Consider the following 20,194-nt stretch of genomic DNA (forward strand, 5'->3'; position numbering starts at 1 on the left):
ATAGCAACACCAGCGCAACACAGACAGCGGGGAGCGAAGGTCTGTGCCTGCCCTTACCTCAGTCACCTGCTGCAGGCTTTGCTCTCTGCTCCACTTCAGGTCTTTTCCGAGCGTCCCCATCACCTTCTCCTTCAAAGGAACAGATGCACAACGCTTAACACAGACACCTAACTCAGCAGGGCCGCAGTTCCCTCACCCCGCATCGCCTGTGGCCAAGCCCGGCCACTTGTGAGGCTTCACCACCCACGGAAGGGGCTGGTGGTGGCCACCCACCAGCTCCTTGGACATGACCGCCCCAGGCCACCAGCAGCCCCCCATGTCCCTGCAGGGCACCCAGAACACAGTTACCCATAGCAAATCCTCATCCGTCCTCATCCTCCTCGCAGCAGATTTCTCTAATTTCCACTCCATCTCTGCCGGGCCCGCCTGAACCCGCCAGCTGGTGGCTGACACACAGGATGGGGGACAGCAGCGGTGTGGGGAAGGCACGCCGGGTGGCAACTTGTGGGCACCGAAACTTGTGGGGACGGCGACTTGTGGGCTCGGCGATTTGTGGGCACAACGACCTGCCTCCAAGCCTTAGGCCAGCCGTCCAGCAGCCTGGTCCTCCCCTCCATTTAAGCACAGGCCGGCGTCCCTCCCTGTCCCCCCCCCCCCCGCCCTGCGCTGCCCGCCGGCGGGACGCGGCGCTCCCGGGCTGAGCGGCGGCGCCAAGGAGCGGCGGCGGCGGCGGGGAGAAGCGGGGCAGGGGCGGGAGGGCGGCCGCCACCCCGGGACGGGACCCGCTTAGGGCCCGCGGGAGGCTGAGGTTTTGTGGTGTGGCTCCCCAAAGCCGAAGCTGAGCGGAGGCTGAAGGGGCTGTAACGTGAAATCAGTTTGCTGTAATGTCAGAGGTAGAAATCAGCGAGAAGCCGCGCAGGAGCGTGTTCTCCCAGCAGGTGAGTTGCTGACTCACTTGTTTTACAGTCACCCCTAGTCACTTAGTCACTCGTTTCACCCCCAACTACAGATTTGGTGGGAAAGATGTCAAACGTGTTTGCTGGAAGACAGGTTTAGTTAAATCCAAAGAAACAGGAGCAGGAGAAACAAAACACGAGTTACCACTACGTATACGTTCCATATGTTACTCAAAATAAGTTCAGAACATTAATTTTTCAGCCTTTGTAACATGTATGTATGAAATTTTGGAGTTACGCCACTTGAGTTTTCACAACTGAGAACCACACAGCATGTAAAAGAGCCCGTTTTCCCCCATTCTAGCTTTTGTGTCTTAGAATCAATGTTAGAGTATGAAGCGCGATGCCAGTTACAGAAATGTGGCCAGTTTCCTTCTCTTATGATTTCACTCTTTTCCCCCGGGAGAAGAGCAATTTTTCTGACTTCCCAGTTGGGAACATCCTGTTTGACAAAAGAAGAGCTCTCCTGCAAAATTCTGCTCCTGTAAAGTCCCGTTTTCCCAGTCAATTCAATTCCTATAGCTGCCTATGTAACACCTGGAAAAAAAGCATCATACGAGCAGGATAATGGAGGGGAAAAATTTTATTAATACCTTAGTTGTAGGCAAAACTTAAATATCAGAGGTAGAGCTATTATGCCAAATCAATGTGAAACGTTCAAAAGCATCATTTTACTATCTCACTGTTTATTGGTAAGGACAGAGCTAAGGACACCCGGGCTACAAAGTGGCTGAGTCACTCAAGATCATTTTAATGCTTGCTGTGAAACAAACAATACACACAGCACTGCAGGACTTCCATCACAAAGGCTTGTTTGCAATGCTTCAGGTGTTCGTTTAACTGAACATGAACTCTTCCTACAAGAGTAACGTTCAACAAACATTGCCAGAGAGTGTTCCTCTGCACAGCCACTGCCTAACAGCAGCTGCTGGCATGCACTGCAAAACCACCTCCTTTTAATACACAGTGAATCAGCAAAACTCAAACGAAGCATATCAAACAGTTACCTATTAGACCAGTGTCTGGGCCTCTGGTGAAGCTTTTGCTTAGTGAAACTTACTGAGAAGCTTCTTTCAGATGAACAAATCTGTAGCAATGCAATTTTACATGGGACTAATTTGTCTCGCAGTGCAAGGAAAGGGTTTGCAGTCTGAGAACTATATGGTTGCAAACTGGAATAAAAGCCAGAAGTCTTTCAAAATCAACAAGCTTTTGTTTCAGCAAAGTAGAATTAGGATTAATCAAACTTCAGTGGAGAGAATGTTAAAAAATATTTCACAACCTTTATCCAAAATAATTATTATAAAGCAGTTTTCCAGTTGTCATAGTCAAGTCCAATATGTTCCTAATTTTATTAAAAAGTGAGAGCTTTAACCTGATGGGAAGGTGTGTAATTCAGTTTTCTAGAAGCAGAAGTCCCTTGTTGAATATGATTCTGTTAACCCCACTTGCTGATGCTTTCAGTATGCTTTGTCCTGTGGAAGCAACTCTAAGTTCTGTTGAGAGCCTGTTTGTGTTCATCCCCTGCACACAGACCTGGTGAATGAATCATGGACCAACACACACATAGGCCTTAGTCATTTTTTCTGTGCGTCATCTTCGTTACACCAGCCCTGAATTTACTCATCTTGTAGCTCAAACTCTTCTCCTTGCAGCTTGAGAAAAATAAATGAGTTGCAGACGAAGGGCAGTGCACAAACTATTCCCAGCGACTGGGTGACATCTGGTAACTTGTTAGGACTCTTGATGATAATGTGGCTGCTACCTGAGAATCGAAGAGGGAAGAGAAGGTGAGATTAGCAGAGGAAGGCATTAAAGAATAAGTAATGTGACCCACTGCAACTGATTTTACAAGCAGCGATTCCTGCCCGTCAACCTTCAACTCATGCATACAGATACTGTGAACAAATTTTAAGAAAAGATTTGGAGGTTTTTCTATAAAAGCTTCTGAACACTGATTAATAAGTGGAAAACACACCAAGATATTCTGTATTTGCCAATAGCTTTAAAATAACTAAGTCCTGAAATAAGTGGATAGTAGAAAAAAATCCAAACATAAGCAGCAGTGCCGTAGTGTGGCACATTCACACCTGCAATTGTGAATTGCTTTGTGTTTGTTAAAATTGATGTATTGGAATGTTGGGTAGGTTTTGTAACATGAAGGATATCCTTAAAACTCACTTCTTCACCTGAAGTGCCTGCCATTTAGGAAATGACGTGATAGGTGAGAGCTCTGTTGTCACGTAGGGACTTGACCTGAATTTTAAAAAATACAGTTTTGTTTTCAGACAGCTGTTCATAGCTGAGCATATAGCTTCTGAAGTGTTTCCAGCACTTCACTAAAGTTTCTTCAAAGTGAAATAGAAATATAGAATCATTAGGGTTAAAAAAGACCTCCAGGATCATCTGTTTCAACCATCCCCCTACCACCAATGTCACCACTAAACCATGTCCCTAAGCACCACGTCCAACCTTTCCTTGAACACCCCCAGGGACGGTGACTCCACCACCTCCCTGGGCAACCCGTCCCAACACCTGACTGCTCTTTCTGAGCAGAAATGTCTCCTCATTTCCAACCTAAATACCCCCTAGCACAGCTTAAGGCCATTCCCTCTAGCCCTATCACTAGTTACCTGTGAGAAGAGGCTGACCCCCAGCTCCCCACACCTTCCTTTCAGGGAGCTGTAGAGAGCAATGAGGTCTCCCCTGAGCCTCCTTTTCTCCAGACCAAACACCCCCAGTGCCCTCAGCTGCTCCCCACAGGACTTGTGTTTCAGGCCCCTCACCAGCTTCATAGCCCTTCTCTGGACACGCTCCAGGGCCTCGATGTCGTTCTTGTAGCAAGGGACCCAAAACTGAACGCAGCACTCGAGGTGCAGCCTCACCAGAGCAAAGTACGGGGGGACGATCACCTCCCTGGTTGTGGAAAGGTCATCATGATTAAATATCTTCATTTAATATCATCATCATGCAGACTCATTTTAGGCTCCACATTATGGAACACAGGCAGACAATTGCTAAGTTATTTCACTTACATACTGGAAATGTAGATTTCCAGTGCTCAGTTTTGCAGTTCATTGTAAAAGCATTCCCTTCACAAACTGTGTAATTTGTCTCTGATGGCAGTAGATGGTGCTAATATGTTGCACTTTGTACATCCTTGAAAGAAAGGATCATCAAATCACCATCTCAATCACATATTAATTTCTGTTTTTTCTCATCTTCTTATCCTTGAGGTGTCTGCATTCTAATTTGTCATCAGTATCAGCAGACTCAGAATTTACTGAGGTAAAATACCAGTTTACAGTTTGATGGTGAGATGTGGACATCAACAGCAAGCTTCACATGGTTATCAGAGAATTAAGCAGTGGCTGAAACAAGACTTCAGGAAAAGTTGGATTCCTCACACACAGACTGCTGACCAAGCAGTGGAAGTTCAGGTATGTGGTAGTGAGGGTGCTCTTTGCCAAATGCTTGCTGACAAGAAGTGATGCTAGCCTATGCTGAGCTCTGACAACTAGAAAGATCACAAGAAGTCATAGAAAATTGTCTTAAAGCAACTGAATCACAGAATATCCTGAGGTGGAAGGAACCCACGAGGATCACTGAGTCCAACTTCTGGCTCCACACAGGACCACACAAACATCAGACCTTTTGTCTGAGAGCATTGTCCAAATGCTTCTTCAACTCTGAAAAGGAGGCCCCAGCTTTGTCTGGATCTCACAGAGCAGAGGTCTTGAGATATGGACATTTCTTATTTTTTCTTCCTATATTTATTCACTGTTCTCTCTAGTGTTCAGCCAGTGTCCCAGAAAGATCCCAGTCTTGTTGCCTGCTCAGTTATTTCAGTGCTGAGATACCTGTGAGTGGGTTAGAGGAACGGTTCTTACAGTGGTGCAGAGCAAACTCTAAAGACTGGCAGTAGTCATAGACAGTGGTTTCCATTTGCAAAAGGCACCTTTGACCTTCAGGTGTTTCTGACGGTTGTGGTAAGGAGAGAAAGGGTGAGGAAGTAAGGAAGTCAGGAAAGGGAAGGGATTTGCTTCAGTTCACATGGCCATTCTCTTCCCATCATTTCACACTTCATGAGCAATCATTGTTTAGGTTCCAGTATGAAACGTTGTTGACTAGGCAACTGGAATATTCTGGCAGTGAACTCACAGCTTTGTTTTAGTGTACAAATCATGGGTTATTAAGATGTCCTTGAGAGTACAAGGATGACAAAAGTTCCTGTTTCTTTGCTGGGGCTTACCTTAAGCCATGCACTTAACACCTCAGTCTGATAGTTTGCTCATCAGACACTTCCTTTCACTTACCTTCGCCAGCACAGTGAAAGTGGATGGGAACATATGGAGAGTGAGCTCTGGAAATGACTGTCCGCTGTGCCACCTCAGTTGACCCTTAACACCTCAGACACTGAGGAAAATTTCTTCTCCTATGCAGACAAGCAAGAAAACAAATAGAGCTATTCCTTATGTGCTGCAAGTGTGCTGCATTTTCTGGATGTCCTGACATGAGAACGATGGAGTACCATCTTTACATTCTTCTGTCCTTTGTGCATTTGTACCACATCTTCCCATTACTTAAACTTCTGTTATTTCCAGTGTTAAATTCAGTGGTAAACACTAGCCTACTTGACAAGTGTGCATAAGTAGACTAAAGATCTCTTTATTTCAAGGAGGAATTTCTGTCAGCTCTTAAGGGTTCTCATTGGTATAAAAACAAGAAAACAAGTGTACCAAGTGATAACTGCTGGGAGGGAGGCATTTTAATAAACTGTTTCACTTCTAATGCAACATCCCGTTGACTTCCAGGATTGTTGCTTTTAATGTCACCTTTACCTTTCTTAAAACAATACATTTAACAATCAGTTCTTCAGTGTCAGAATATAGTAATTTCTTCTCTCTGTTCAGCTGGCAGATCAAGAGCTTTCTTTCTAGGTCAGCCTTCTCTGTGCCTTCCTGCTAAGTTTCTCTCTTCAGTGTACACTCACTTTTTCTGTTTCTATGCACATTAAGAATCCGTTTTGGCAAGGCACTGCTACAAAGACTGTCTAAGGTAGGGCTCCCAGCACGGCAGAATCCCGCGCTTGCCCTGCGGGCTGCGCACAGCATACTGCAGTTTGTTTGCCTTGGCTGCACGCCAGCCCAACTACTGAACCTCTGGGTCTGTTGCCAGCTGCCAGCTGTGTGTCTAAATGGTATTTCGACCTGGAATCCAGACATTCTGGATTAACAAACTGCCAAAATGCTGCCAAGACACAGTTCTTTCCAAAGCTTCTCTAGCAACTTCTGTTGGTAGCACAGGACCTAGTCCATTACTGGTACCAAACCCCTGTAAGTCACAACAAAGTTACATTACGTAAAAGCTAATTATGTGTTTGAATAATTATGGATTGCAATATCTCTGAGGCTTGAGGAACTTGTAGATAATTCTTCTCAGGTTATCTTCTGAGACAGGGCAAGGATTCTAATATCATTTCCTGTGTAAGGGCAATTAAATATACACACTTAAAAATGACTATCATCTCTCTTTGCAAACATGTTTCAATTAAATCATTGCTGAGAGCTTCAGCTCCAACACCTGTGAATATCTGGCTACTTTTTTTTTTTCAATCTCTTTTATTATGATGACTCAATTTACAAAGATCAAACTGAGGAATAGAAAGCCAGAGGTCAAAGTGATTTATTAATAATTGGCAACTTTAACATCAGTTTTGAAAGGGTGTGCTTACTCCCATTTGTGCCCTTGTTACCACTAGCTTATTCGTGTGTGCTCATCTGTTTTTCAGTAACATATGGGATATTGCTCTCTTATAACTTTTTGAAAGCATGGCTATTGAAGGAACATGGAAACCTGTACGGTCACATCTCATTTTCTAGTGCAGGGATGCATATTGAGAAAAAAAGTGCTGATTACTGTCATTGTCAAACATTTTAAACTAAACTGATAAAAAAATAATAATAATCTTCAGGGAAGTGTATTTACAAGCCTTTAAAAAGATTTTTGTTTTGAAACATGGGCATTTACTGTTTATATTCAGTGAAGGTTAATGTACTACCATTGTGAAAAGGAGATGAGTGGTGAGCTTCTATTCCATGATGGACAGCTGTACCCTCTAAGGAACTGTCTGAGGACTCACTAGATTGGATCAGAAACTCAAAACTGACTGTGCATTACAAATGAGCTGTGAAGAAAACAGTTCCATGAAAGTGAGATAAGTTAATTGAAGCAATTCTCCATCCAAAACTGAATTTATTTTGTTAACTATTTTGTTAAATATTCCTGAAATTCTGTCACACCTCTATGCCACTTCACATGGAGAAAAGTCTCCAGTTTCCATTCAAGAAAACAGTATTCAGGGCATTCAGACAGCCTATATTTTAAGCTAAGTTTTAAATTACAATATATTTCACTGTTTCTGTTGTTGTCATTCACTTGTTTCCCTGTTTGTTTGCTAGCTTTGGTTGTTTTGGTTGGGTGGTTGGGTCTCTTTGAAGACAGTCAAGACACTGACCTTACCTTACTATAGATGTTCATCTGTTTCAGCTCTTCCAGCTTTCTAAGCTTCCAAAACCCTTTCTTGATATTCAAGGTGTGGTTATAGGTAAAATATCTCTGTCCACCCACAATGTGTGAAATTCTCTCACTTCATAGTAGATACAAGTCCATTCCAGATCATCTTAGAGGGCCTGTTTTCTCCAGTTCTGCAAAGACTTCAGCACTGCTGGATTCCTGAGCCCACTCAAAGAGCCTCTGAGATAAAGGAGGTGTATGAATTTTGCCAGGAAAAACAAACTGGCTAACAAAAGAAGAGAGGAACACAACACCAAAGTACGTACAAATTGAGCTATATTGGGGGCTATCAGACCAGACAAGATGATAGAAATGATAGAAAACATTTATCAATAAATGTACCTGCAGCTGCATGTATTATTAGTAACACCTTTCACACAAGCAACCTACTGTAAGGGGTTCATCTATTTTTAGCCTCATCTTTTCCTTTCTTCTTCAGTTTCCTAAACACACTTGTTCTGCACTGCACACCCCTGGATATCCTGGAGCACATGCTGCCCATTACTGTGATATGTGATAGCTCTACCTAGAGTTCTGAAGAATCCTTTATAGACTTGCCAGTTACATGTCTCTTACCACCTGTGCAGTCATCTGTAGGAAACCAATGATTGCAACCAAAATGATAGGATTTTCCTAAGAGCAGAAATAACTGATTCAGGGCTTTAAGATCCCTGGTACATCACAGGTTGGATAGTGCCTTTGTAGCATTGTTTACCTCTCACTACACAAAAGGATGCAAAATGCCCCAAGGATGTAAACAACAAAATGAAATGTGTTAGAAAGCTTCCTTCATCTATTTATTTCTACCTGAGAACAGTCTGAGTTAGAGAATAACAAAAAATACTGCTTTGTTGCTGTACAGTGGGATGCATTAAGCACAGAGGAGCTAACCCACTGTACAATTTATTTCCATTAGAGAATGACAATATAGACCAGTTTCAAGGGAAAACTTGTCAAGTCATGTAATGTTTTCAGGCATTCAGCATCAGTCTATATTAATAAACAGTCCTATGAACTTTTCCCAGGATTCATTTAAAGTTAGAGGCACCAATACTTGAAGCAGAGAACTGATCTGCTCATTTTGAGTTAGAGTGATATTTTTCTGTGAATGTTATAATTTCTTTTTTCCTGCCAGTACCAAACGACCATCCACTGACACATATGAACAGCTACAGACCACTCCTGCCAGCACAGAGCCCAGGTGGGACAGTGCTTGACTTTCTGCCCTGCGCTGAGTACACACAGCGACACTCACTGGGATCACCTACACAGGGCCAGAGGGAGAAAGAGGAGCACCTCAGAGGAGATACAAGGCAAAAATTCCCCATGCTAAGCTGCCTGAGGGGTGCATTAAGCACAGGGGGCTAACCCAGTATTTCAGCCTTGAAACAGCCACCTCTAAATAAATAAGATCGTAAGATGAAGATCCAGGACCCTTCCTGAGGTCTTTTCCAGCTGCTCCTTGAAAAGGCTGAGAAAGACTTGCTGTTTCTTGTCTTAGCACACTCAGGTTGGTGCTGCTTTCCACTACCTACATTTTATACAGGAGCCTGTTAAAGCAATTCCCCCAGGAAAATGGGGAGATTTAGGTCCTGCACCCTAAACTGAAGCTAAGAGATGCCTCAGCTCCCACTGCCCTGACGAGTGTCTAACCTTGCCTGTGGGGGCTGGTTCCTGCTGCAGGAATGTGGGATGTCTTCCTGTCCCCAGGGACATAATCACTGCTTAGTTTTACCCAAACTAGGTACAAAGCGAAACTATGCCCCTGTGCAACCCTGATGCTTTGATTCTGGTTGTTAGCTCTGTGGTTATGTTTTGGGGCATGGATGTCTGTGGTCTGACCTCTTTACCAGTGGAGCTGCGAAAGCAGGATTGCTGGCCCTCAGCTGCCAAATGGTCTTTCATGAAGCAGTTTCATCCATTTACTATTACCTGCAGACCTCTGAATGGTGGTTGCTTCATGACACGCTGTTGGCTTCTTGCAGTTCTTTCATTAATTCTTGCTCATTAGACCCACTGATTCTTCAGAACGTGCATTCTTGAAATGAAACTCCTATTATCCTGAGCAGATTTGTTTCTGCTTTGTGCCTGCTCCCTTTTTGTTTTAATTCTCTCAGCAAGTTCTTTCTTTCCAGCCTGGATGATTACCCCTCTGATTGATTGTGGTCTGAAAATAGTCCATTGTGTAAGCTAAAAGTCCCATTATTAACGAATATTTGGTAAATGTGGTACGGTCTGTCTGTTTGCAATATTCTTTGCTGGCATAAATTGGATATGAGCTGGAATAAAATCTATTTACAACAATGGAGAACTTTGCAAAAAGTACAAAAAAAAAGTGTCGTTGAAATACAAATACAGCTCGTAGATTTAGACATAGATTTGGATAATTAGATACCTGCAAGTTAGACTCTTATACAATTCTTTTGGTATCAAAAGCAGTTGAAACAGATTCCATGGAGGCAAATGAGCAGGCTGGTGCCTGTAGAAAGTGCGTGCACCACTTCATCCCAGAAATACCAGAGCAGACACTCCAAAACCCAGGATGCTGCTTTGCAGCACCAATCCCTGCAGCTGTGTTCCTCCTTTCTGTTTGTGCAAAAAAAGAGGTATCTGATGGATCACACTGCTAATCCCCTTCAACCCAACTGAAAGACCTGCATTTCTCCAGGAGGAAGCTCCAAAGGTATCCCCGTAACAATCAGGACTGCTTTCTGTGATGGGTAGTCCCTAACTCATCCTATGTCCTGAGAAAAGTCCTGTGAGCATGAAGTATCAACATCTGTAGCAGCAGCAGAAGTAGCTGCCAGCCAGGCATTTGTGCAAAGATGGTGATCAGATGTATGGCAGTGTTTCCATACTGGGTTTGACACTGTTTATGTCAAACTAGGAGTTCCTAGTCTAGGACACAGCTGCGCAGGATCCTTGGGGAGTTTTATGAAAGAAGATAGTCCTCCAGAGAAAAAAATATATAAAATAAAAATAATAACATAAAATAAAATAAAATAAAATAAAATAAAATAAAATAAAATAAAATAAAATAAAATAAAATAAAATAAAATAAAATAAAATAAAATAAAATAAAATAAAATAAAATAAAATAAAATAAAATAAAATAAAATAACAAAAATGAACACAGTGCTAAAGCCACCATCTCTATCATTGTCTGATGCCCTCTTCGGAGACATGAGCAGGGATTATCACATCTAACCTCAGCCAATTTCTTTAGAAATATGTGGTGTGCAGTAGTCTTCTAAAGCAGCAAATAAAGTTACTGCCTCTATGTATAATAATGAAAATTCAATTTTGTATTACCTACTTCTAATTTGTCCCTAACTTTTGCCTTCACCTTTTTTGCCTTGTCTGTAAATACTGCTGCTATATTTCTTGCTTACTGCGTGTCATCTCTCTCTGCTTGTTCTTATTGCTTGTTCTATGATTTTAGTGTTTTCTCATTGAAAAATCTTGACTGTGAGCATTAAAAAGCAGTGTAAATCCCTCAGTTCTGTTCTTCACATACTGTTTTGTTTCAGTATTGATATTCACTGAAGAACTTTTGCTTGTGGTCATACTCATTTCTAAATCTAGACCATGTGTATTTACTGCAATGTAAACATAATTGACAAACACTCATTATTTTTAAATTATGACCCACTTGCTAATTTGCACTGTACTGAATGCTGGTAAAATGCCCCCATTGTTACACGGGTGTGTTTGCTTTGCCATAAAACATACTTGGAAATGTTTCAATTAAAAATGCAGTGATTTGATTAGCCTATGGGGCAATTTTCAAAAGCATCTGGCACTCCTAATATTCATTTGACTCATTGACTCTTCCCATGTGTTGCTGAAGACTTGGAAGAAGTCCCTGTGATGCAGAAAGCCTTAGTGGTTGATCTGGAAGAAGAACATGGGCAATGCCATAGATGCCACCAGAGTTCTGCTTTTTTACACCCAAAGCTCTTTCTGTAATAGCAGGCATATACTAAATGTCATGTAACAAAAGCCCAGTTTTGTTGCCTCCACCAGTTCATGGAGACTTGATTTGTCAGTAAAACTGAAGAAAACAGCCTGGTGTACTCGAGAAGTTCATTCCTTCCCACCTGTGTAGCCTGATTCAAAGGGCACAGAAGGGAGTGACTGTCCCATTTATTTCATTGAAGGGGTTGTGGCAACTATGAACAAGCCAGGAAAAATATTAAAGAACATTCAAAGAGATTCAACAGGACCATGGGGATTTCCAAGTTGACATCTTAGTAACTACTGAGGAAACAAACAATTGGGACATTAATTATTTCATAATCTTCAGACTTAACTTCAGATGCTGAATGTGTGCTAAAGTGAGTTAAAGAATTTGTGTAGCATATGAGAACTTGCTCCTTTGCCTTTGGGGAAATTGGGAAAAGCCTTTCTAAATACCACATCTTTAATTCTTCTTACCCAGTTGTTTGTTGAACCTTTCTGTGAGAGGTTTGTTGGGATTGGTGCTCTTTGCACTAATGGCTTAGAGAGGAAATAATACAAAAACAATTTGATAAGGAAAAAGTTCATATGTAATACACTTAGTTGCATTAATATCGTTTTTTTCTCCTTTAAATATCTATCCATGAAGTTCTATGAGTTTTCTGCCACCAAATGGAGCATACAAAAGGATGGACACTTTCAAAAAGTGCCTTTGGGAAGAGACTGAGCTTATAGAACATGCAGCAAACCAGGACTCTGCTTTTTGTGGCTCAGGGCAAGTAGAGAAGCATACTTTTAAAAAGGAGGAAGATGGGGAAGAATAAATACATTACTGAGAATTTTTTGGTTTCATTTAAAATGAACTTACATATAAACAGACAAGCAGTAATATGTTTCATGTATTTTGCAGCTGATGACTTGATAAACTAAATTAAAACTTAGCTCCTGGTGCTGTGTTCACGTAGTTCGATGTAAATGAAGCTGCATCTCTCTGTCTAAGCTGTTGCACATCATCCACCATCCATCATAATCCAGGAGGTCTCAGAAATGACCATTATGCTCCTATCCCCTCTCCTCTTGCTGAGAAGAGACAAATTTACATCCTTTATCCTCACCAGAGTACAGCTTGCCAGCCTGCAAGTCTGAGCAAAGGGAGAGTGGCCACACTCAGGGAACACTTGCTCTTTTACCACTTAAACATAGTGTCCAGTTTGCCTCTACTGATGATTTTGTCCTCATGGATCCTCCATCAGTGGGCTGACAGTTTCATTGCTCCACTAGAAAGCAGTTTTAAAGGGAAGCTATGACTGCAGACAGAGAAACAGGTAATGGGTAATGAAGACTATCTCTAATCTGGCTTTCTAACTCAGGAAAGGCTGCATGTTCAATGGAAATCCTGTGCAGAGAAATGTACTAGGGGAATTGTTGTTGCATTTTTTTGCTCAAACTGAATCATTTCCAAAATTACAGTAAATGGACCTGAAGTTACAAAAGCAGATAGCGGATGTGCAATGAGGGGCAGTGGTTTGTGGTTTCTTGCTTTTTGTTCTTCCAAACCCAAAACAAGCACACTGGATTTTCAGGAGCAGCTTGTAATCTGGTAGATCACAGGGCTGCAGTCCAGCCTAAGGTAAGAAAAGGAGCAGTATACATGGATAACGCTGTGATTCACCCATTTTTCTAACATCTTTGAAGTTTCATATTTTCCATTTTGCAAAAATTTTAATGGCACAAATCCAAACAGAACAGAGAGCCCTTTTACATTTTCTTTGCATTTTTGAAGTGCTTAGGTTTGATCCAGGAAGAAACTCATACACAGGTGAGATGAACTTTGCTTATCTATTAACACCACACATGCTTAGCTGCAGTTCAAACCTTATAACTTTCATTGAGTGACTGTCCCTTGTTGGACATGTGTTCAAATGCCTTCATAGGATCCCAGAGTCAATGTCGAAACTGCTGACTGAAAATAGTGTAACAGTAAACTGAGGTGTGTCTTTGGTACAATAAACAGATTAATCTGGCGAGATCTTTCATTAACATGGAAAGAGTTTAGGATTGTAACATAATTATTTATTTTTTTTGCTTTGTTTAAACAGCTGTATACTGTTAGCAAATTATAAAGAATACTTTTTGTACTGAGGTTTAATTTTGGCGTGCGAGATATCCTTTCTTACAGTAAAATAAATAAATCAATTTAAAAAAATCACCTTACATAATCTTAATAATTATTAATATATCTTTAAAATGTTTGACCGCTTGAAACTACAGCTCAGTCATCTGCTGTAGACGCTCAAAGGATTATTGACAGTAGTAGAAATTGAAGAGCTTCCCTTGTCAGCTCCACCTCAGTTAAAAGAAGGCGAATCAGGGAGAATGAATTTGCTTGTTCATGCTGTATTTGTTACCATGATTGTAGACAACGGAGCATGAACAAAAAAAAGTATTCCAAAAGGAGCTACGATTCAGAGTTGAATTGTTTGGATAACATCCAGTGGTAAGTAACACAGGGAATCCAGTAATTCATAGCACCTGCCAAACAAATAAGTGTAAATGATAATAATTCTTCTATTTCTGGGCATTAAAAAAAAAAAAAATGTTTTTGGGCAGCTTTTTGCTGATGACGTATTCATAAACTCAGTCCTTTTTTTCTAAGTCAAGGTTGTGTAAGAGTTCACACAAAAGCAACAAAAGCAGCAGCACAGTGTTTATAAATGTTTTCCACGGGTCATGGTTATTCTTGAAGGTGTTGGTTTTGGCCTTAACCCAGAACCCCAAAATGAGGCACAAAACCATTTAATTTTGAGGATGTTGAATCCATTCCTGACAGGGAATTCTACTTACAGCAAATATTTAAGGTAAAACAAATACCTAGCTGCAGATCCTGATTCCATCTGCTCTGAGATTTGCTAACATTTAAATGGGATTTTTCTGTGATATGTGAAGAAGCAGACATGCTGTTCTAGTTGATCTTTTTGAAAGGTAGCACAGTACTTCAGAGGCTAAAGCGAGTGTTATAATCACCTACTGCCTTGGTTTTAATGCCATACATACTGAAAACAACAGAAAGCTTTACTGTTTGTAGATATTCCACTCATTTTTGTTTCCCTCTTTGCTTTACTTCTTCCATCAGCTGGCCCCCCACCACACTGGGGCTGTGGCAGGAGTGTGCAGGAGCTGAACGTGGGGTTACGGTGTCTGAACACAGGGTTACGGTGTCTGACACGACTCTTCTGGTGCCAACCTGTGTCCTGGTGGAAGAACAAGGTGAGATGGGATTACCAGAGAGGCAGAGGTGGCTACCTGAGACTACTTGTTAGCTCACAAGGACTGAAGGCCTAGAAAAAAAGGGAGAAACTTTGCCGCAATGGATGGCAAGCAAAATACATTAGAAACTCTTCAACTCACCTTCCTGGTATCCTGCATTCAGAAAATGTTTCTACAGGGCTTCTCTCCGGTGCTGTGATGCCACGCTTCTGCCCCAGCCTGTGAGCATAGGGCCCTGCAAAAAAGGAATAGCCATCGCATTTGGTTAAAGGAGGAATGTGTCTCTAGCAGGTCTCCGTCTACCTTTCCTCAGCACTATCATAAATGGGAACTCACACGATGTCTGGGACAACTTGGGTTTCGGGGCAAATCCTCAAGCTTTAGCCATTTGTGCTGCAAAGCACTGACAAAAGGGCTGCTGTGCAGTGCTAAACAGCTCTGCTTAGAAAAGAGGATGTTTCTCTGTTGAAGGATATTAAAGAGCGAGGATTTAGTCACAGTAAATGCCTTCCAAGAGAATCAGCCTGCAGATTTCCAGCTACCCTGTTTCAGCAAGCTACCCAGGCAAGAGATCCAGAGGCTTTACCAAGAGTGATCACCACGTGTGAATAAACCTGAAGACACTTCTTAATTTTATTTTCATAGTGTTTCCTTGAAAAGTATAAAGTAAATATTGAAAAGAAATAGTCACTTGCTATCAAAGTTTGAACAGGTGCTGGCTGTGAAGCAGACTGTAAGACTGCTTCTGAAACACCTATGAAACAGCTGTGCCAAAGCAAACCACAGCCTCTTCTGACCTCACTAGCTTTATTTTTTTTGTTAAGACTGTACAATGCAAAATGTAAATAATGGCCACTGACCAGAAATTAATGTTTAGAAAAGATGAGGAGGGCTGCGGCTGTCATATAAAACTGACTGCAAAATACTTGTCTTCTCCCTCAAGTTAGACATAGGTGTAACTGTCTTTATAAACATATTCAGGAAAGCAAGGTTAGAAGTGTCAGTAAAATTCCATTTCCACAATCGCTGGACAGAAGGGCCAAGCCCAACAGTGTTGGCTCATTCCTAGTGCCGTAGCACCATAGCTGCATTGCGACCTGACTTCTACAAGACTACAAAGCCTCCGTGCCACCCACCAACACCCAGGGGTTGTGGAAAACCCGTGGGAACACCTGGTGAATATTTCTGTGGAACTCAGCTCCGTATGAGTGATGGTTGTAGGAATGCTTCAGAAATGGTAGCCAGACTAATTGAATTGTAGAATGGCTCAAGTTGGAAGGGACCTTAAAGACCACCCAGTTCCAACCCCCTGGTGTCTGCGGCTCTGCACCACCACATACCCAGAGCCACCCACCCCCAGGTCTGGCAGGGCAGGGATAAACTCACAACATGTCACTATGTCTGTGTTGGCCGTGCTGCTGCTGTCTTTCCATCCCACACGTGACTTGTCGGCATTGCCACAGGGGTCAAACCACTTTTTAATTTCTTTTTCCTAGGCAACCACAAAGTGCCCAAGGTAGGCAGGCTTCTGCTGAAGGCTTGACCAGCTCCGTTCAACCACTGCATGGATGAGGCACCTCCCTGGAGAGCGTGAGGAAAGGAGATTGAAGACAAACCACATATCACTGTGCTGTTCGGTGCACCATGCCTGCATTTAGTGGCCTTGCCCCGTGCATTGCACCACATATCCCACCCCATGCACTAAAGCTAGATCTCTTTGGGCATGAGGTTTCCTAAGTATATGTGAATCTACACCCAGTGGTGGTGGCCATCCAGCTTCTCTGGGGAATTGAGGCACAGCAGGAGCACGTGGGAAGGGGCTGAGCTCCATCCCCTCTCCCCAAACCAGCTCCCACCTGATGGGAAGGCAGAGCACAGGTAAAGTCATTGTGGAGGTGCTTTAACCTGTGCAAGAGGCTTGGGCACTTATTTTGGAGTTCCTGTATAGGAGCGGATGGGTAGGTGTGAATGTAAAATAATACCTTGGTAGTTTAAAGGAAAAGTTTATTTTTTTTATATTTTAACACAAATATGTTGTGGTGTTGCATACCACGTGATGTTACATACCAAACACCTCCTCCCTTTCCCCATTATTTGTCTGTGTCTGATGATGCTCCCCTGAGTCTCAGCGAGAAGCACTTTGGCCTCGTTAGCCAATTAGCAGCCTGTCCGACTAACAAGGATGAAGATAAAAACAGCCAGATGACACCTATGATCATTTTATATTACTGCTCAGAATTAGTCCAGAATATCTTTAACATGGAAGCACTGCAAATAAAAGTAGCCAGCAGAAACTTTTAAAAGGTTAACTGAAATAATAAGAGAGTAAGCATGTCCCTGTAATTCTCAAAAGATGGAATAGCAGCAAAAACAATGCTAGCAATGATCAAACTGTGATTATTTTTGCATCCTACTAGAATTGTGCAGTTCCCGTGTGTCACTATTTCTGAAGAATTAATACACTTACAAGAATTATGAAGTTGTTTGCACTACACATGTTGAGTTTAACTTCCTAAAACACATGGAGAAGAGCTGTACATTACCGTACAAGCTGCCTTATGTTATCAGTTTAGTCCCTGATAAATTTAATGCAGCCTGGTGCAGGTTTTTCCACTCCTGTCTGCTGTTTTCACGCAGCATTTGTGCCAACGTGGCAAAGGTCTTTTGCAAAATGAATGGCTCTGGATTTGTCCCAGGGTGAGCCTCAGCATCCCTCACCAGCACCATCCCTGATAGAAGGTGCCACGGCTGCAGGCGGGGGGACCACAGCTAGTGCTGGACCCCAGATGTGAAGGATCCCAGATGTGAGGGGCCAAAAATACAAAGGACCACAGGCACTCAGCCCTTTGCAGTTTCCTAGGAGCCATGTACCAACACACCATGCTGACGAGAGGAGCCATTCCCCATCCTACTGCTGCCTCTGCTTGCCAGAAGCACAGCACTGAGGATGGGGTCACGGCCGCCCTAAGAAACCTCCCACTGAGGCCATGGCATGGTGCTTGCACCTTAACTGACACACACACGGGTGTCAAATGATGGTTTGCTGTTAGTGTGCATGGGCCTGTACAGGAATACTGGGGAATCTGAGCATTGAAAAAGGGAAAAATTGGTCTTTTCACAGGTACCAGGTCTCCTTCCGGGGCAGAGCACAGTGCCTCCATTCATTGATGTGCTGCAGAAGTAAGACACCTCTGGCAGCATTTCACATGTGGCAGTGGTGTCTCAACTTTCAAGCCAGTGGGTGTGAGTGAAATGTGTCTGCCTAGAAAGCCTTTAATTAATGTCATCCACGCTTCTCTTTGCTTGAGATAACATCACTGCACAGTAACAGCGGCATGTTGCACTGTAAAGTTTCCTGCTTGAGCACCTCGAGCAAGGAGAGGTTTGCACAGACACTCAGCTTTCTGCTGGTTTTGCTCCGATGAAAGCACACGTCCATACCCGGTGCAGAACGCTGTGCTTGCGTTACACCAGTACAAACCAGTGGTCGTTTTATGCACGATTTAATCATCACACTGAGTGCACATACACATCGACAGCAGCACATGACTGACACACGTGCAGCTTGTAAACACTGTGAGTTTAACCACCACGACTGGGAGGCCGTGCTCCTTCCGACGCAGCCGCCCAGGATCCCCATTCGCCTTGCAGTTCAAGTTTCCACTGAGAGTTTTCTCTCCCCGCGGCAGCTCGGTGAGCAAGCCGGGCAGGATCTCGTGTGAAGGTAGCTCTGAATTCACCGTGCTCCTCAGCAAGCCACCAGTGGCGGGTCCCCAGCCGCAAAATCTCTGTCCTCCCTGACACCCAGCGCTCGGTGCGAGGATGTGCAGAGCCTTCCCCTCCGCTCCCCCAGCCGGGAGAAGACCCTTTGCAATGCCTCCAGCACCGGTGAGACGAAATAAAAATAATAATAAAAATATTAAAAATTTTAAAAAAGCGTTCGCGCGCCATCCCGGGAGGAAACCCGGCTCAGCGCGGCACCCATCGGAAGCGGTACCCTCCGGCGGCCGTGCGCAGGGTGAAGGCGTTTCCCTGCGGGAAGGACAGCGTGCGGATGCCGCCCTCCTCCCCGAGGGCCGCCCGCAGGCTGCCGGCCCCCGGCAGCTCCCCCCCGCCGCCGCCGGAGGGGCGCGGAGCGGCGCGGTCGGGGCGCAGCCCGCGGAAGGCGCCGCGCAGGCGGGGCCGCTTGGCCGGGGGGCTGCCCGCCAGGCTGCGCAGCGCGGCGCGGCACTGCTCCGACACCGAGCGCAGCATCGGGCCCACCCCCGCCGCCCCCTCGCTGCTGGCGGCGGGAGGAGGAGGAGGAGGAGGAGGAGGAGGAGGAGGAAGGGCCGCCCCGTCGGGGCACTGCGGGAGCATCAGCTTCTGGCGGGGAGAGAAAGAGACGGCGCGGCTTCAGGGGGCTGCCCCACTCCGCCGCCACCCTGCTCGGCCCCGACGCTCCCCAGCACGGCCCCGACCCGGCTCCCCTCTGCGCCGCGGCGGCAGCACTCACGTCGAGGACGGCGGCCAGCTGCCGGGCCTGGCTCGCCAGCTCCTTCAGCTGCACGTTGCTCTCCCGCAGCGTCGCCAGCTCCTCCTGCCTCTGCGCCAGGGTCTCCTGCAGCTGCGGGCACAAGATGGGGACACCCCGCTCGGGGCGCCGTGCGGCCTCCCCGTCGGGGGGACAAAGGGCAGGGAAAGCCCCCTGGGCCCTACCTGGCTGTTCTCCTCCAGAGCCTCCCCCAGCGCCCGCTGGTGCCGCTCGGCCGCGTCCTGCCAGCACGGCTCGGGGGGCTCCGGGCACGTCGGGGGGCACCGCGGCGCCGCCCCGATCCCCATCTGCGGGGCGCAGGGGCCGCACGTCGCCTCCTCGCCCAGGGACAGGTCGAAGTCGGGGCAGTCCAGCGGCGGCGGCATCAGGGCGGAGGCTTCCAGGGGGAAAACCCGAGGGTGTTAGCGCGGGGAAGGTGGTCCCGGCCCGCTTTGCCCCGATCCCACCGCGCCCTCCCCGTCCCGAGCATCTCTCTCCCCCCGTCGCTGTGTCTCCAAAGCACTTCTGCGCCACCGCGGGAGCTGAACCCGCTAGGATTTCGCTGCCACCCCCGCGACGACAGCACAGGTGTGACCCCCCCCCGGCCAGGGCTGGGTGAGCGTGCACCCAAAAATCAGATACACCAAAAGCAGGAGGAGACCGAGCGTGGGGGCCGGGCAGGGAACGAGCCCAGATGCGTGCATCCCAGATGAGTTAAAAGCAGCCACTTGCCAGATATGAAATCGTCGACGGCATCTCTGAGCTCCTGGAAGTCAAACTCGGGCTCATCCCTCAGCAGCAGCCCCTGGGGTGCAAAAGAGACGTGAGCAGGGCCGGGGCTGTCCCCGCAGCGCTCCCGCACCGACGGCTGCCCATGCCCCGGGGGCCCTGCGGTGCTGCCCCGCGACCCCCGGCCCCCGTC

The 20,194-nt window shown here is 45.2% G+C and overlaps 2 protein-coding genes and 1 long non-coding RNA gene across 4 annotated transcripts in view; 1 reads left to right on the forward strand and 2 right to left on the reverse strand.

The window, feature by feature from the left end:
- Nucleotides 1–749, reverse strand: part of CDC20B (cell division cycle 20B) — a 32,572-nt gene extending 31,823 nt beyond the window's left edge. For both annotated transcript variants that reach the window (XM_084504821.1, XM_084504824.1), the window contains exons 1-2: nucleotides 349–749; nucleotides 58–129 (exon numbers count right to left, since the gene is read on the reverse strand). In XM_084504821.1, the coding sequence (XP_084360947.1) occupies nucleotides 58–129; nucleotides 349–411 (135 nt within the window). In that variant the 5' untranslated portion in view covers nucleotides 412–749. The remainder of the gene's footprint in view (nucleotides 1–57; nucleotides 130–348) is intronic.
- Nucleotides 750–754: 5 nt separating this feature from the next.
- Nucleotides 755–17,280, forward strand: LOC311427461. Its single transcript, XR_014687373.1, has 4 exons — nucleotides 755–938; nucleotides 4,193–4,396; nucleotides 14,626–14,759; nucleotides 16,256–17,280. It is a non-coding gene; the product is annotated as an uncharacterized lncRNA (long non-coding RNA).
- Nucleotides 17,281–18,728: 1,448 nt separating this feature from the next.
- Nucleotides 18,729–19,658, reverse strand: MCIDAS (multiciliate differentiation and DNA synthesis associated cell cycle protein; the record flags this gene model as incomplete). Its single annotated transcript, XM_084503080.1, has 3 exons — nucleotides 18,729–19,124; nucleotides 19,255–19,365; nucleotides 19,458–19,658. 3 exons carry the CDS (start codon nucleotides 19,656–19,658, stop codon nucleotides 18,729–18,731), a joined length of 708 nt encoding a protein of 235 aa, XP_084359206.1.
- Between the last annotated feature and the right edge of the window lie 536 nt (nucleotides 19,659–20,194).

This window comes from Aythya ferina, assembly GCF_964211825.1.
Source record: "Aythya ferina genome assembly, chromosome: Z".
Classification (NCBI taxonomy): Eukaryota; Metazoa; Chordata; class Aves; order Anseriformes; family Anatidae; genus Aythya; species Aythya ferina.